This window comes from Phaseolus vulgaris, chromosome 6, assembly GCF_051622355.1.
Source record: "Phaseolus vulgaris cultivar YP4 chromosome 6, ASM5162235v1, whole genome shotgun sequence".
Classification (NCBI taxonomy): domain Eukaryota; kingdom Viridiplantae; phylum Streptophyta; class Magnoliopsida; order Fabales; family Fabaceae; genus Phaseolus; species Phaseolus vulgaris.
This window is the reverse complement of record NC_143503.1, coordinates 36122035-36140538: the sequence shown is the minus strand read 5'-3', so window position 1 is coordinate 36140538 and position 18504 is coordinate 36122035. Positions and strand designations below refer to the sequence as shown.

At 31.8% G+C, this 18504-nt stretch overlaps 3 protein-coding genes across 5 annotated transcripts; 2 read left to right on the top strand and 1 right to left on the bottom strand.

Annotated features, from left to right (window-relative positions):
- Positions 1-293: 293 nt before the first annotated feature.
- Positions 294-4203, top strand: LOC137832716 (receptor-like protein kinase 7). The gene is made up of 2 exons (XM_068641025.2): positions 294-3058; positions 3547-4203. Exons 1-2 carry the CDS (start codon positions 502-504, stop codon positions 3894-3896), a joined length of 2907 nt encoding a protein of 968 aa, XP_068497126.2. The 5' UTR covers positions 294-501; the 3' UTR covers positions 3897-4203.
- Positions 4204-6013: 1810 nt separating this feature from the next.
- On the top strand, positions 6014-10159 carry PIP (proline iminopeptidase). 2 transcript variants are annotated; one of them, XM_068641024.2, is made up of 11 exons: positions 6014-6238; positions 6442-6644; positions 6985-7083; positions 7158-7268; positions 7363-7425; positions 7613-7706; positions 7984-8081; positions 8579-8680; positions 9367-9480; positions 9550-9624; positions 9848-10159. In XM_068641024.2, the coding sequence occupies exons 1-11, from the start codon at positions 6127-6129 to the stop codon at positions 9950-9952; spliced, it is 1176 nt and encodes a 391-aa protein (XP_068497125.2). In that variant the 5' UTR covers positions 6014-6126; the 3' UTR covers positions 9953-10159. The 2 variants fall into 2 exon arrangements, with proteins under 2 accessions (XP_068497125.2, XP_090160282.1); XM_090304156.1 differs by having other exon boundaries at positions 6142-6336.
- A 370-nt stretch (positions 10160-10529) lies between these two features.
- Positions 10530-14285, bottom strand: LOC137832714 (neurofilament heavy protein). 2 transcript variants are annotated; one of them, XR_016521431.1, is made up of 10 exons: positions 13948-14209; positions 13799-13863; positions 13645-13706; positions 12102-13112; positions 11934-12015; positions 11756-11845; positions 11550-11654; positions 11377-11472; positions 11113-11274; positions 10530-11033 (listed from the first exon to the last, which is right to left on the bottom strand). XR_016521431.1 is itself a non-coding variant. In XM_068641023.2 (10 exons), exons 1-10 carry the CDS (start codon positions 14216-14218, stop codon positions 10808-10810), a joined length of 2175 nt encoding a protein of 724 aa, XP_068497124.2. In that variant the 5' UTR covers positions 14219-14285; the 3' UTR covers positions 10530-10807. The 2 variants fall into 2 exon arrangements, 1 of the variants encoding a protein (XP_068497124.2); XM_068641023.2 differs by having other exon boundaries at positions 11113-11279; positions 13948-14285.
- Positions 14286-18504: the final 4219 nt, after the last annotated feature.

The window sequence follows — 18504 nt, the reverse complement described above, 5'->3', positions numbered from 1 at the left end:
AAAATTAAATTAAATATGATTAAAATATTATTTTATTGATTTCTAAAGTGTATATTTTCTACTAGATATTAACATATCATCACTCCATACGAAATTAATTAAATTAAAGAAAGTTAGAATTTAGTTACAAACTATAAAATATTTAAGTTGCATATATTGTTGTTCAGTAATATTTTTAAAGAAATTAATTTTTTTTTGAAAAAATCGAAAATATTGAATTATAATAAGAAATATTTAATAAATAATTTATAGTTAATATTATAAATGATGAGTCAACCGTATACAACTAAGAAGAGTCCCATATAGTCAAAGTTGAAGCCACGTTTTCGTTATTTGCCCATAATTATGTTGTTTCCATGCACGTGGATAAAATTCCATGTGAAACCAAACTCAAAATTCAACGTACAAACCAAACCAAACCAAACCAAACTCTTTTTGTCCACTTCATTTCCACCAACTCTTACACTTACTCAACACTAACAACCGCCACTCGCCGCCGGTATGATCGCCGGAGGGATTTTCCGGTACGGCTCGGCTCCCATTATTCCCACTACTGCCCTGTTATTCCTCTGCCTCGTTGCTTCTTCGCTCTCAGATGAACTTCAACCACTCATGAAGTTCAAGTCCTCACTACAAAGTTCAAATGCAAGTGTTTTTAGTTCATGGGCACCAGAAAAATCTCCCTGTCATTTCACTGGGATTGTATGCAATTTCAAAGGCTTTATTTCAGAAATCAATCTTCCGCAGAAACAGCTGGAGGGTACTGTTCCCTTTGATTCACTTTGCGAGCTTCAATCGCTTGAGAATATATCTTTGGGGTCCAACAACTTGAGTGGAAGCATCAGTGAGGGGTTGAGGAAGTGCACCAACTTGAAGCATTTGGATTTGGGTGTGAATTCATTCAATGGAGAAGTGCCTGATTTGTCGAGTTTGTACAAGTTGGAGTTCTTGAACTTAAACTCCAGTGGAATTTCTGGGGTGTTTCCATGGAAATCATTGGGAAATCTAACTAGTCTTGAGTTCCTGAGTCTTGGGGATAACCTGTTGAAGGAAAATCCTTTCCCTTTGGAGGTGTTAAAACTTGAAAAATTGTATTGGCTTTACCTCACAAATTGCAGCATCACTGGGAATATTCCATTGGGGATTGGGAATCTCACTCAGCTTCAGAATCTTGAGCTTTCTGACAACCATTTGTATGGTGAGATTCCGGCTGATATAGTAAAGCTTCGGAAGCTATGGCAGCTTGAGTTATATGATAACTTCCTGAGTGGGAAAATCCCAGTTGGATTTGGTAACCTTACTAGTCTTGTTAACTTTGATGCTTCTTTTAATCAGCTTGAAGGTGATATTTCTGAGGTAAGGTCCTTAAAAAACCTTGCATCCCTTCACCTTTTTGAGAACAAGTTGTCAGGGGAAATTCCAAAGGAGCTTGGAGATCTCAAGAATCTCACAGAGCTTTCTCTTTATGCTAACAACCTCATTGGTCCTCTTCCTCAAAATCTTGGCTCTTGGGAAGGCATGCAATACGTTGATGTTTCAGACAATTTTCTTTCTGGCCCTATACCACCTCTCCTGTGCAAGAACAATCAAATCAATGTACTAGCACTGTTGAACAACAGCTTCAATGGAACAATACCAGAAACATATACAAAATGCACATCTTTGGCTCGTTTTCGTCTGAGCAGGAACTCACTTTCGGGTGTAGTTCCTTCAGGCATATGGGGCTTGCCAAATTTGGTTATTTTTGATCTTGCAATGAACCAGTTTGAGGGTCCAGTGACATCTGATATTACCAAAGCAAAATCTCTGGCTCAACTGTTGTTATCTAACAATAAGTTCGCAGGTGAGTTACCAATGGAAATCTCAGAAGCTTCTTCGTTGGTGTCAATTCAGCTAAGTTCAAATCAATTTTCTGGTCACATCCCAGAAACCATTGGCAATTTGAAGAAACTAACCACTCTTACTTTGAATGGGAACAATCTTTCTGGTGTTGTACCAGATTCCATTGGTTCTTGTACATCTCTGAATGAGATAAACCTTGCTGGTAACTCTCTCTCTGGAGCTATACCGTCTAGCATCGGTTCCCTTCCAACTCTCAATTCATTGAACTTGTCCTCAAACAGGCTTTCTGGTGAAATTCCTTCCAGTTTATCATCTCTGAGACTTAGCCTTCTTGACTTATCAAACAATCAGTTGTTTGGTTCCATACCAGAATTACTCTGTATTTCAGCCTTCAAAGACGGGTTCATGGGAAACCCTGGCTTATGCAGCCAGACTTTGAAAGGTATCAGACCATGTTCAATGCAATCTAGACGCTCCAGGAGAGTCCGAAACCTTTTAGTCTGTTTGGTTGCTGCTGTAATGGTTCTGCTTGGAGCATTTTTCCTCTACACAAAACTAAGGCAGAACAAGTTTGAGAAGCCAATGAAGACTACTTCCTGGGATGTGAAGCAGTACCATGTGCTAAACTTCAATGAGAGCGAAATCGTTCACGGGATCAAGGCTGAGAATTTGATTGGCAAGGGAGGATCCGGGAGTGTTTATCGGGTTGTGCTTAAAGGTGGGGCAGAATTTGCAGTGAAACACATATGGACCTCAAATCTAAGTGACAGGGGAAGTTGCAGGAGCACCTCAGCTATGCTTAGGAGGAGTTCAAGGTCACCAGAATTTGATGCAGAGGTGGCCACTCTTAGCTCTATAAGGCATGTAAATGTTGTGAAGCTCTATTGTAGCATCACAAGTGAAGATAGCAGTTTGCTTGTTTATGAGTTTTTACCAAAAGGGAGCTTGTGGGACAGGTTGCACACATGTAATAAGAAGTCTGAGATGGGGTGGGAGGTTAGGTATGACATTGCATTGGGTGCTGCTACAGGATTGGAGTATCTGCACCATGGCTGTGATAGACCAGTTATACATAGGGATGTCAAATCCAGTAACATATTGCTGGATGAGGAATGGAAGCCAAGGATTGCTGATTTTGGCCTTGCCAAGATTCTCAATGGAGGAGCAGGCAATTGGACCAATGTCATTGCTGGAACACTTGGATACATACCTCCTGGTAAGCTTTAAACCACCTTATTTTGTGTTCAATAGATACTTTGACAACCTACTTCAATATACTCAATGTGATTGATGATATGAAGAAAGGTTATTTTCATCATTTGATTTGATGCATAAGTTGTCAATATATTACTCTTTTTTGTGTTACCAAAAAAAGTCATATTTGGCTTAAAGTGAACAAAAGTATTGATGAAAAACTATTTAACCGGTTGATATTTCAATTTCAACACATCCATAGTTATATTACTTGTTTTCTTACTAATATTTTTTATGAAACATCAATCACTCCTATTACACACTTATGCATAGTACATCCTTCATTTCTTGTCAACAATTGAAAATGTTTACTTTATCCTTAGTGACTTTAGAAGAGAGAAATCACAAAAGTAGGATCAATTACCAATATTGTAGTTTGGTGTTAGGGATATTTTCACTTGTGGGCTTATTGTACTTGAAGATTGATGATGTTGATTTTTGCTATGACAGAGTATGCCTACACTTGTAAGGTGACAGAGAAGAGTGATGTTTACAGCTTTGGGGTAGTTCTGATGGAGTTAGTAACTGGGAAGAGGCCAATGGAGGCAGAGTTTGGAGAGAATCATGACATTGTTCATTGGGTATGCAGCACTATTAGGAGCAAAGAAGAGGCTCTTGAATTGGTGGATCCTACTATTGCAAAGCATTTCAAAGAGGATGCCATGAAGGTGTTGAGAATTGCATTACTATGCACTTCCAAAATTCCAGCTTCAAGACCTTCAATGAGAATGTTGGTTCAAATGCTGGAAGAGGCAGATCCATGCACCCCAAACCAAATGACTGTGACCATTGATGCTTAAATAAGGTGCTCCAAAGAATAGACATTTTTTGAGTTTTCCTCATTTCTAAGCAGCACAAAAATTGAGGCTGAGAAGGGGTGATAAATACTCTTATATATGCCTTGGTCTTGGGATCAATTAGGTGAAATTTTTGTGAGGCAGTGACCTCTGTTATAAACTGAAAAATGTCTTGCAGTTAGAATGGAATTATCTCCTGTTATATGTGTGAGTGATAAACCCAAGGAGGATTAAGTTGTATGTTGTAGGTTTGTAGCATATGTGTAGTAGTAGTGAAATTCTCTTTCCAATAAAATTGTATTTTCTGCTACTTCTATTTGAATCACAGTGTGTAATGAACTTCTAAGTATGAAATCTAAATCTCTGTTTTGCAGAAGGATCCTTCAAACTTTATTATATCACTTATGACACATAATTTCGTAAAATAATATTACTTTTACAATTACACACAGAAAATATACTAGTTTAAAATTGTGAAGTAACACAATTTTTTTAGAAAAAATTGTTTTATTTTAATAAAAAAATTATTTCTCTCTTAAATTATAATATGCAAGGTTTTCAACTTATCAATACTTAATTTCCTATTGTATACTTAGCAATTATCTATGTATTTTTTTATAAAATCTTAAACCATTAACTACTTTTAAGAAATTATGTTAAAGTTGATTTTTTCCCTTAAATCTCTGTCTAATCCGATTAATTATTATTTTTATATTAAATTTTATTTTTGCATCTTAAATCTGATGTATTCGTGGTGGCAATTTTTTGTAAATCTTACTACTCTCCTTTTCAGTTTAAGCTATTTATATTTGTATTTATTTACCTGAATTAATTATGTACAGTTTTTTTAATTTTAAATATATTTTTAATTTATATTTCTTATTTTTACTTAAGTTGAATAATTGTAATGTAATGCACTCAATATTTACCAATTTAACAATATAATTATGCATGCTAAAGTTTGTTAATTTTTCTCCCCTCTTTTACATGTTTTCTAAGTCCAATTTTCTAAAAATAAAGTGAAGATGTGTAACAATAAATATTTGATATTTGAATCCATAACAAAAATTGCTCAATTTAATTTAAAGTAATATACCAATTTTAATATTATGTATATTAAATAATAAAATTTAAATTAAGATATATTTTATAACATATTTTAAAACTAATATTATTATGAATATAATATTGTATTATACAAATTATTATCTATTAAATAAATATTTTTTCATATATAATTATTTAAATAATTGTTTTTAAAGAAAATATAAGACATTGAACTAAAAACAATCCAAAATATAATAAAAAATCATCATTAATATATATACTGTATCACGTTATTTTTAATTTTTTTTTTGTAATTTTTATTTTAATAAAACAATCTTATAAAATTCACACTATCATTAATATTTTATTTGATTGTTAAAAAATGTATGTTTTTAATATTTTTATTTTTATTTTTATGATATAAGATGGATGATGTTTAAGATAGTGAATCTTATTAAATCTTATCCAACTTTACACTTAATGCCTTCTATCCTTTCTTCATCTCCCCAATGATTACTATGTATTCTAAATTAAATATATTATTAAAACCCATTTCAAATATGTTTTTGGAGACTTATTAATGTGTAACTGGAATGTGTCTCCATTTTGATTTGTGTTGCGTTTACTGTTAAGATAAATGTTACTTGGATGTTTTGTAATTGATGAAATACTTGTCTTAATTATTGTGGAAAAATCAGGTTTAAGGTTACTTATATTTTCGTGAAGGGAATGCGTGTGCTGATAAGTTGACTAATTTATGATTTATTCATAGAAAATTCTTTCATTGGTATAATAGACTTTCATCTAGTCTGTTTTTATAATTCTTTATTAATATGTATAGTTTGCCTATGTATCATTTTTGTTAACATATGAATTTTGGTTTAGTCCCCATATTTTTTGCATTTCTTTTTTTAATATATTTTTTTTCATGTGATAAATTATTGTTGTTATTTTAAGTGTCAACCTAACTGAGATATAAGTATCATGACATAAAAGTATTTTATAAAAAAAAACATAAAACACCAATTAAATGGTTCATTTTAAATATAATAAAACTATTGTAACAAACAAAAGACACGACAACATCACCAATTAGTGAGTGGGAAAGTACACACGATGTTTACGTTGGCAAGTGCTAATTGGATAAGGATAATCAGTGTGACATGTTCATAATAAATCCAAAACAATGAAGTTGGGTTCTGTTCCCAACACCCTCTCCACCTCCTTCATCTTACCTTCCCTAATTTTCAAATTTCCCATTTCACTTCCATTCTCTCACCAACAAATTCCTTCTTCAGGTTCCTTCTCTCTCTCTCCACTTTCCAGATTTGTTTAGATAGTTTATCAATTATGTGATACAATGATAGAGTTATGTGGGTCACTTGTCTCATCAAATGTCCGTGTTTCATTACTATTGAATCTGTTTCTGCATTATTATATTGAGCAAGTTTATTCCTTCACAAGGGTATACTAAAATTTGCGTTCTTGGTGTGATGCGCAGGCAGAAAGAGCTTAGTTATTCGCATGCAAAGCATTGATCATAGAATTGAACCAATACCTAGTAGTTTGATGGCTTCAGAAAAAGAATCCCAAGAACTTATCAGAAATCTCTACCCACCAATAGAACCCTACAGTACAGGATTTCTGAAGGTTTCAGATCTTCACACAATCTACTGGGAACAATCAGGAAACCCCAGTGGCCATGTGAGTAGCAATTGACTCGCCTCCAACAATGGATTGAATATGTGTTTTTTAAATTTTTATCTTTTCTGTACAAGCAGTAGGCTTATATGTTTACATTTGGAGGCAATGGACAATTTTTTTAGTGGTTCTAAGTATTAATGCAGCTGTATGAACTGTAGTGCTGAAACCTATCTTTACACATGCATGTGTGGTTGGATGAATCTAAGCATTTTGCATCCTTTGGGAATGCTAAATTATACGCATTGGCACCTGGTTGTTTTATTTATTTAATTTGAGGGGAAAGTGTAAAGAACGGTTACAAGAAAATTTGATTAATCATTTTCCAAGCATTTTTTTACAGCCGGTTGTCTTCATTCATGGAGGTCCTGGAGGAGGAACTTCCCCAAGCAACCGAAGATTTTTTGATCCCGACTTTTATCGAATCGTTCTATTTGATCAGGTTAGTTTCTGAGTGCAATGATGGTCTCCCAAGCTTTTGTGCGATGGCAAATTGACAATTATTATCTTTATCAGCGAGGTGCAGGGAAAAGCACACCACATGCTTGCTTAGAGCAAAACACCACATGGGATCTCGTTGATGACATTGAAAAGCTAAGAGAACATCTGGAGATTCCAGAATGGCAGGTTATTTTACACCATCGGTTGTGTACAGTATACATTTTGTTATTCAAGATTCTTATGTAATGAGATATGATCTTCTGCCCTATATGATTTGCAGGTATTTGGTGGATCGTGGGGAAGCACACTTGCCCTTGCATACAGCCAATCTCACCCAGACAAGGTGTTTAACTCTCTTCTTGATTATGATTGGTTTCTTTTTTACTATGTTATTACGATGTCCCCTTTTACTATTATTACTATTATTTTTCCAGTACTGCTCAAGATTGTGTAGTCTGTATAATTACGGAGTTTGTTTCCATGCTATGTTGTTTGCTTTTTAAAATACCTTATTATCCTTTTGTTACAAGGTTACTGGCATGGTCCTCAGGGGAATTTTCCTCCTAAGGAAGAAAGAAATTGATTGGTTTTATGAGGGTGGCGCTGCTGCAATATATCCCGATGGTACAGAACTGTCTTTTCACCTGATTTTCTGGTGCATTAAGTTTGAGCATTTGCCATGCATAATAAGGTTTCCTTTTAATGATTTGAAGGGGTTTGACTTATTTGATATATGGAATTATGTGACAGCTTTACACTATTCTATATTCTTTTAATAATTTGATGTTTTCCATTGTAGCTTTGCATAATCTCATTTGATTTGATTGTGATTTCTGGCTTTCTGCTCGTTAGAATCTTGACTTTTAAGTTTTAAGTGGTTGATATTGGTGCATTTTGTCAGCTTGGGAGCCATTTAGAGATGTTATTCCTGAAAGTGAGAGAGGATGTTTCGTTGATGCCTATAAGAAGAGATTAAACTCAAATGATATGGAAACTCAGGTTAGTGTCTCTGTGGTTTTCTTTTCTCAGCTTGCCTTTCTGTACCATTTCCTCCCAAGTCATAACAAGACTTCTTTAAATATTAGTTTGGTTTCAGAGATGCTGTTCCATCTTTTCGGCCTTAACTCTTCTTAGAACTAGTTTAGAAATCTATCCTTTACAATATCATGTTTTCAACATATCCTCATATATGAAATGAGGAATAATGAGTTTATCTAGGAGTATGTTACCTGACTGGATTGTCTAGAGTGACTTTCTTGCATATATTGAAACATTGAATGTCATTTAATATGGGGTTTTCTATGTAACTGAGGGGGTTTGGGGCACAGTCTCTTTGTTAAATGTAGAAAGGACAGCCCTAAAATTTTCTTTTCTCCTCCCTTGTCTAAATGCTGTCAAAAGATATCAATCCCTTTCTATAACAGTACTTGTTTGAATATAATTTATGAATGAATTCAATATTTTTCTTGTTTACTTATCTATGTCTTTGTTCTTAGTATGCAGCTGCTAGAGCGTGGACCACATGGGAAATGGTGACTGCTCATCTTCTTCCAAATGAAGATAATATCAAAAAAGGGGAGGATGATTACTTTTCATTGGTAAGTTCGTCAACTTAAGAATAACCTGGTTGTTGTCTGGAAAATGTTTGCTAATCACTTTCCAAATCCCATCCCATTGTGCTGTGTAACTTAATTTGTAATGCTTACTTCCCCTAAATCTATCATTTCTCTGTATGTATGGTTGAAAATTATATGCCATTGCTTGTGTACAAATACGCAATTGAATTGTAGTTCTTAAAAATACTAATATATACCAATTATATGGATAGTTTGTGTTTTTTAAAGTTTGAAGTGCACTGACATTACAAATCTCTGTTCTATATAGATGTTGCTATTGGTCTTTTGGGTGTCCTTGAATTCCGTTATTAGTTTGTGGAAAACATTTTTATCTTGTGGTAAAATAGTTAATAAATTTTGTAGTCTGAAATGAGGAAAAAAAGTGGACAGAGTGACAAAAGGTTGTTTTTGCTGAGCACTCTGCCCTTTTTCCTTCTATAGGCACTTTAAAATTGTTTTCTCTCTTGTCAAAATTTGTAAAGTCAGACAATCCCAAGTCAAATAGAGTTACTTTTTATATATACATATAAGAAAAAGCATAAACAAAAAGTCTACAATCTTTTCTCTTTTTAGTTTATCATTAATTTACATTTGTATATTCTTGTTTTTTGTGGTTGAGATTCTTTAACTTGTACTGATGAGTGATTACAAATATATTTTTCTATCAGGCATTTGCTAGGATTGAAAACCACTATTTTGTGAACAAGGGATTCTTCCCCTCTGATTCATTCCTGTTGGACAGAATTGATAAAATAAGGCATATCAACACCACAATCGTGCAGGTAAAATAACTTTAATAATGTACCCTCTAAAATGTAGATTCTTGATGTTTTTCTTTCTTAACTTTGCAGGGAAGATATGATGTTTGCTGTCCTATGATGTCAGCCTGGGATCTTCATAAAGCTTGGCCAGAGGCAGATTTTAGGGTGAACTAAAATGTTGCTTTTGGTCATTTGCTCTTTTTTATGTTGGTTTTTTCTGCATGCTATACTAATTATCGATAAAGTTTCAGGATAGAGATCTTAAAGTGATATTTTCTTAGATTTGATTTCTTCTTATCAAGAAACTCACACAGGAAGTTAAGAACTAAGGTTTCTACACAATGATGTGCATAACATGGTCAAGTTACTGAATCATTCGATGAAACAGGTGGTTCCAGATGCAGGGCATTCAGCCAATGAACCAGGCATAACTGCTGAACTTGTGGCTGCAAATGAGAAATTAAAGAACATAATCAAGAACAAAGGGGAGTGAAGTGAGTAGACAAAGCAAATAAGGAGGCCTACTAATCAAATGCTGCAAAATTATTTCAAGTGGCCATGCATTTAAAATCACTAGCATACCGTGTAAACTCAGGTTGTCTTTTTGTCATTGTCATAACAAAAACACCCAGATTAACCCAATTTCATGTTTGTGCATTTACAATAAGGGAAATAAATTATCATGGTTACGTAGGAATAATGGCACATGGGATTATTTTCTTCAGGTTCACTATTTTTTTTAAATCTATTAACTTTACTTGATTATCCAATAAAAGGGTAACAAGTACTCTATCCATTTTTATTTATTTAAGATTCTTTTTAGCAAAAAAAGCTATTTTTACAAAATCTTTTGATAGTTTGATAATACATTGATTATTTATTAGAAAGTTTAATAAATATTTTAAATGAATGAAATAAAGTTTCCTCCTAATCTGATTTGAGAATAAAAATACAATAACGGTAACTTCGGAATAATAACAAAATATTGATGAATTTATTTTTTCCAATTAATGTAACTAATTTTTAAAGGGTTATTTAAATCAGTTGAAAGGGTTTTATAAAAATGCAAGTGGCACCAAAAAGAAATCATGTTATTCACAGATCAAAACTTAAGCAAATAGTACAAATGAATCGTGTCTCAACTTACAATAAACACAAATTTTAGTGTGCTGTGGTAAACACAAATTAAAGTCCCCACCCCACGTTAACCACATTTACAAAATAATAAAGGAATAGAGTTGAAAACTGAAGTTACACTACAAGAACACTTTCTTCATCATCCATTTTCTCAACTAAAAATTCAATGATGATATTGAACAACGCCACTCCAACCCCCAACAGTAATTTCTCAAGTGCGTTTCTTGGTGTTGCAATCCTTTGGTACATGTAGACTGTGAAACTTTGGTTCCATAGGAACAGTTAATGCCCTCCTTCCCCAAGAACAGGGACCAGGAGCTGCTTCAACTTTACGTGGCTTTGTTGCTGCCTTTGGCTTCACAATGTCTGATGGCTTTTCGATAATAACACTAAGTTTTGTTGCAATGACAACCTTTTCTTTCTTCCTTGGTAAAGCACTGCAAAAAACACTTCCATTGGAATCAAAGATACTTAAAATACAAACACAATGTGTTTCACAATCTGACCATTACTTACCTCAGAGGCTTTAGAACTTTACGCTGCGTCATTTCGGATTTTCTTTTGAATTTATCATTCACATCAATGGACTTCTGAAGTTTAGGACCCGGATGATTTTTAAAAGGTGGTGTAGCAGATAATTTATGTTGCACCTTGCAGTTGGAGCTGTCAATTTGAATGCTACCCTACATAACGTTTTGGGAAGTCTCATCACACTGTCTAAAATACTGTTTATGCTGAAATATTTATAGGTGAAACATATTCTTCTGTGCATGAACTTACAGATTGGCTTTCTTGTGTTTTTGAGCTTGATTTCTCATCACAACTGCTATAATAATCAGTATCTGGTTCACTTTTTGTGGAAAAAGTTTCACTTTTCTGAAAGAAAATAAAGAGAAAGGTCAAATTTTGTATATTCAATAATAATGGAATGTTCACAATGGAACTGAACTCACTCGGTTTACAATCTGATGTTTCTTCCCACCACCTTTAACTGTGGTTTCTTTTAAAGGTGTGAGAATTTTTCTATCCAAGTTTGCTTCTTTAAGAATTCCCCTTTCCTGCAAGATATAAAATAACATGAATCACATTTGATTAAAATAAATTGATCACATTTGATTAAAATAAATTGTTTCTTGAACATAATCCCTTCCTTACTTACATCAGTTCTCAGCTTAAAAGGCTTAGGATTTGTGGGCTTTAATTTTCGGTACTTCACAGCTGGAGAAGCAGTTGTGGTTGATGAAGATTTCTGTTTTAAGGTCAAAACCATAAAGGTTATATACATAGTCAAATCATTCAATAAGGTGGGACTGAAAGTAAAATCAATCTATAACTACCTTTTGTGTTTTTCTCGAATCCTCATGCTTCCTCCCAAGAAGAGCCTTTTTTTTTGGCATGTTGTTATTGTTACTCATCTCTCTGCAGCCGCCAAGAATTCATTGATTTAACCAAGTTTAAGAAAACAACGGAGAGACAAACATTTTGAGAGAAATCAAATTCCTTACATATTTTCGTGAATGATTGAAGCATTTTCCTTGTCATCATTCTCAGTGAGCTGCCTCCCATTTTCTTTGTCATCATCAGAAGCCAATGAATTTTCCTCAGCGTTTCTCTTCTTGGATTCGGATACTTTTCCCTTAGCAGAAACCGAGCTCCTTATCTCTTCATTTTCACTCCTTTCTGTAGTCATGTTCTCTTTATTGTTGGAATCTGACAGTGAGCTAGTGTCACATTTCGAAGCTTCTGACAAAACTTGAACTAAAACTAAGCTCTCCCCTCTTGTTGGTTCTTGGGAAATTTCATCTCCAAGAGATAGTTCAACACCACTTGCTGAAGTTCCTGGTTCATGGCATCCTTCTAGAGAGCCACATCTAGATTTCTCATCTATCTCCATATCACTAGAGTCATTTTGATGAGGCTTAGAAACCTGGTGTTTCTGAATGCTTTTCTTCACTTTCTTCTCCTTCAAACTTAACATTGAGTTAGTTTCTAGTTCCTTACGATTATTAGAACTCAAGGAATCAAACACACGGCTTTTAACCTCTCTTCCCCTCAATTGCTTTTTGGAGGCAGTCACCGGCAATGATTTGGTTCCTCCTTCTCCATTCTCCTTCACTCCATTGAGTTCAAGCTTTTTCATTGCTGAACACAGTGCTCTCAATGGTGTTTTTAATTCTATAGAACTCTTGATCTTTACCACCTTCTTAGGCGAGTGAAAAACAAGGGCCTTAGACACAACTCTGCTCTTAGGCACCCCAACAGTCAAGGTTTTCTTGCTCTGAACACTTCTAAACTGTTCTACATTGGCAACCTTCTTCTGATGATTCCTTGGAGTGGTCAAGGCCCTGGACACCGAAGGTGATGGCCTCACCTTAGCATTGGGGGTTGCAGCAACCTTAGAAAGAGGTTTAACTTTAACGTTGTTGTCGGTCATCTTGTGTGATAATGAGGAAATGAAGTCCATCCTTGACACCCTTGACTTTGCAGGAGCTGTAAGGGGGCTCTTCAAATTTGAGCTGAAAACAACCAAATTGAACTCACAATAAATAAAACGTTCTTGAAGGTTTTAAAAAATAGTAAACAGTAATAATTGTGGTTGAATTCCTGTAATACCAATTATGGAAACAAACCTACAAGCTTTTAGTACAAATTATTTTGTAATCATTGTAGTCATAACTTTTGGCTAAGAGCTTTTAATTCTTGTAAAAATCCATGTCTCCCCAAGCTTAGTGTGTTTTTTATTTGTAATTCTTACCGTTTTTTTCAGTTTTTAAAATGTTTATGAATACACTGCAGTGACTATAGCTCATCATAAAACTTAGTTCCTGTCCAATAATGCATTTTATGCAAATCAAACCAAGATCCTCTCAGCCTCGTTAACTGATAGTGTGTAGTTTTATATTAGAGATGTGGTTTTCCATGTTCTAGATGTAATTTTCAGAAACTAGAAGTTCTAACTTTTACATCTCTTAAACATGAGTACTTAATTCTCTGCTTATTTCCAGAAGGTGAGTGTATAAACTAGTTTATTGGTTGAACGATGGCTACCTTGCTTCTCTTCTATTCAAAGCTTTTCTGAGGCGTACATTGGGACTTCTGGCTGCCATGACCTGAAAATCCAAGATCCATTCATCTATTCATCGTCATATTTACGTCCATAAGTAGAATGAGTGAAACAGAGTTGAAGAAAAAGATGACTAACCCGAAGAAGAAAACTCTTGTAAACTGCATCGGAGTCCAACTCTTGTTCATGCCTTTGGTCACACCCTGTTGGAAAAAGTCACGTAATTCATAATCCAGAAGCTGAAAAAGATTTGGAATAAGATGCGAAGAAGTGAGAAGTTAAAGTACCAACACGTAAGCAGAACCAGTGGCGGTCATCACCGGGAGGGCGAGAATCAGGTACGGTGAGGTCCACGAACTTGGGAGCTTCGATGTTCTCGTAGAAGTCATCGTCTACTCCTAATTCCTCTTCTTCAATGATTGGTAAACACTTAGTTTCTGCCATAACCTCTTCTTTTTCTTCTTCTTCCCTTCGGAGCGTGTTGCTTTTGTTTTTGCTTTGGAGGGGAATATTGTCCGAATGTAATAAGAAAGACTTTGCTTTTCTAACCGCCGACATTTTTAAAATAAAAATTGTCAGTAACTAGCCGTTATGATCTCAACAGCGGGTTAGAGAGAAACGGCATAAAGGGTCCTTTAGTCATTGCACTTATTTATTTCAGCTTGGATTGGATCCGGACTCTGCGTGATCCAAGCCCACTTGTTCTCATAGCTCAAGCCCACATATTCTTGTGGCCCATAACATTTTGACCAATTTGTCGTATTTCTCCATGCACACCAACAATGGCTTCCTGCACCCTATCATATTCAGAAAAGACAATTTTCCCCTTTTAAAAATGACTTCTAGATTATTCTTTCTAGAATATTTCTAGAACATACTTTCTGAAACAAATTTTATGAATTCTAGATTTAAAAGTGTGATAATTTTCTAGACTTTTAAAATAATGTTTTTATATAAATTTGTTGAAATCGTGAACTTAATAAAATGTATACACATTGACAATTAACTAAAGTTTAGCATAAAAAAACTAATTATAAATTTATTTTAACAACTTAACATAGGTGAAACGTTAAAGTATACTAATTAAACAATATGAAAATAAATTTATTTTAACAGTAGTAAAATAATAAATTAAAATATAAATTTACACGTATTAAAAAATCCTATTAATGCAATATTATTTTATATCAAATTATAAATAAGTTAAATACTATTTTTAATTAAAAAAAATACCATTAAATCCATTGTTGTAGACACTTACACCGACTCAAAATTGCATTGTTTCTCTCTCTCATCGCCTACACCAAGATCTGCAACTTCTACACCACCATTTCTTCAACTCTACTTTTTGCTGCTTCCATCACTATCATCATCTTCTTTAGATGTGTTGGTTATATTATTTATGAAATGGTTAAGATAAATTAACACATTAACATGAAAAATGCTTATAGTAGGAAGTTTAAATTAATTTTAATTTTAATGTATTTATTAATTATGTTTAAAATTGAAGTATACCCTCTAATGGACAAATAAAATTAAGTAAAAGGTTGGTGATTATTTTATGAAAATACTTTTGATCTTAGATGTTGTAAAAAAATTGTGATCCAGTTACTTGATTCATTTCACCCAGTGTTTGGAAGGATGATATGATTAAGCTATGTGATTAAGATTTTATATTTTTGGTATATAAGGAGAACAACAATATTAGAATATTGGACTTTGTGGAAGTTGTTCAATCTTTTACTGTCAAGAGATAAAAATAGAAGTTATACCAAGTTATTTTAAACTTTTAACTTGTCCTTAATTATTATATATTTTCTATAATTTATAATGGGTTTATTTAATATTTAGAAACTAATAGAATATAAATCATGATAATAAATGTTATTTGTATTTTAAAAAATATAAAATAAAATATTATTTATGTCTTAAAATGAATGGGTAAAGAAAAGTGTTAAGAGAGAAACCAAATTTAGGTAAAATAATAACAATGAAAAGGTTTTTGTCCCCACAAAAAGGCAAAGCAATGACAATAAATATTGAAGGTCCATAAATTTATATCTTCTGTCCTACATTGAATGCCATGCAAAATTAGTGGCCTTGCATTTGCCACATTACTTTCTAATTGTACACAAATTTATTTCAAAACAAAACAACCTAAAGCTTCTGTCAAATATTTCTCAGAACCCATCCTATTTTTTTTTTATATTTCAGAGTCTGATTTTGAAAATAAATTACAAATAATAAACTCCTAGTTGGAATACATATTAAGTGTCATGAATAATACTTTATGAAACGAAAATAAATAAATAAATTCTACATCTAGAAAAATAGGTTTAAAAGACTATTTTAATTAACTAATTTAATATAACTTGTGAAAATATCTTTAAAACAATACAATTTATTAATAATAACAACAAAACCTTAAAATTACTAATAAAAATAATAATTCAATTTTAAAATTAATATTTATGATTAATATTTTACATTTCTTAAATTTATATATAAACATAAACTTAAATTAGTAATATAAGATCTAGAAAATAAGTAGAAGTGGTAAATTTTAAATGACACTTGAATCTTGTATTATTAGAATGAAAAATACATATAAATTGAAAATTCAGTTATTTAGGTTTCATTTTAAAAGAATCATCATCTCTTTATAAGTTTTCTTTTTCCTTTTATTTCTCTTGTTTCTAAGATTTTAACCTCCTTGCTCATCAATTTGACTCATGATCACAGTACGTCATTAGACTCTTGGCAACAGCGAAGATTGACCGATCAGAATATCTGACAGAGTAAGTTCATTTTTGTTCATTTTTCCTTTTATCTTCCTTCTCTCTAAGATTCTGACATCCTCACTAATTAGTTTGACGATCAGAGTCTACCATTGAACTCCTGATAGTGAACACTACAAGATTACTCGATCAAAATCCCAGATAGAGTAAGTTCATTTTTTCTATTCTCTTTGAGTCAAATTTTGAACTTGTTAGGTTGTCTCTGTCTATGCCTTGCATGTAAATCTTTTAGCTTCAGGGTGAATTTCTGTTAGCTTAGGGACCTAGTAACATAGTTAGATTTTTTACCAGGACTTTGTGGTGCAGGATAATTATCTTTAAGCTTTTGGTAGATTTGGAACTCTTAGTGAACACTTGCTTAAGTTTATGTAAGGGAAGTTCATCTTATTATTTTTAATAGAACCCTAGGTTAGAAAATCTGGATGTTATGGGGGTGACATGGTCACCAGTTTCAACTTTTGCTTGGTCACCAGTTTCAACTTTTGCTTGTAGGATTGTCTCGAGTAAATTATTATTTAAATTAAAAATAATAATATTTATATTGATTCCTTATTTTTAATATAGTACTAAATTTTTTATTTATAAAATAACTAAATTAAATTTTTAAATAAAAAATTACAATTTATTAATCATATATATTTTAAAAAAATTGTAAACCTTATTTTCTTTGAAAAAAAATGAAAAACTAGCCTAATTCAAATATGAGCTGCAATGATGATAATCTTTCATATGGGATTTTGAATTTAAAAATAAAAAAGGATTGGGTTGGATAAATAAGAGTGAGTTGGATTTTGTAAAACAAGTTAAAATATTCATTAGAGAAAAAAATTCTAATTATACACTATCCTATGATAATAAACATTAACCTAAAATAACCATTTGACTTTTTTATTTTTATTTACACATAATTAAGTTTATGAAATATTTTGCATTAAATTTAGTTTAACTTTATTTATTTATTTTTACTTGAAATGAAGAGTTCAATTCATGAAGAGTAATTTTTTTTTTTTAATTTTGAATCAAGACACTGAATTTAGTTCACTAATTGTTAATGGTGTATTTTCACAATTTTAGATTATTTGTGATAGATAATAAGTTGACTATGGAATTGTTTTGATATGATAGTTAGTTGTGAATATATTAATGATCTATCTAATACCTACCACCATGTTTAAGGCTATCTGTCCCCCCAATCACCACCTTATTATAGTATATATTAAAACCCACTTTCCCAACCAAAATTTAAATTAAGCTTTTATAAATATATTAAAAGATAAATTTATATTAATTAAAGTTTCTTTCTGAAAAATAAAACTAGGTGAAAATTTAACATTTTGTTCATAGTTAAAATTATTAATTAAAATTATAAAATGGTTAAACTAATTTAATGAAAATAAAATTATAAAAATGAATATTCGTATATGACATTTTTTAGTAACTATAAATTTAAATTTTTTATTAGTTTTAAACATTCGTAACTGCTTATTCAATTATCAATTGGTTTTATTATATTTCTGGTGTAAATATTATATTTGTATTATTCTTCTTATTTTTACTATATATAGTAATATATGTAAAAGGATATTTTTTGTGTATATAACTTTTTTAAACTTATTTTTTATAATATTAAAATAAAATAATCTAATTGACAGTTATTTTTTACATTAACAATTATATTATTTTATAAATTTTTTATTCAGTGTCATTTTTTAATTAAATAATTTTCTTATTTAGTAATTTTATTTATTTATTTATTCAATAAAATAATAATTAAATAGATTTTTTATTTTAAAATAATTAAATAACATATTTTTTTAAAAATAACGAGTATATAGTTTTTAATACCATTTTTATAAAATTATATACATATATTTTATACTGTATTATTTTTTAAATTAATTATTTGTAAAAGTAATAAAAACTATAAAAATAATAAATTATATATATATATATATATATATATATATACTCAGAATCACATTTATTTTCACTGATAATTTAATAGGGATGTTTTCCATATTGGTGTAATGTGTTGGTGAAATTTCT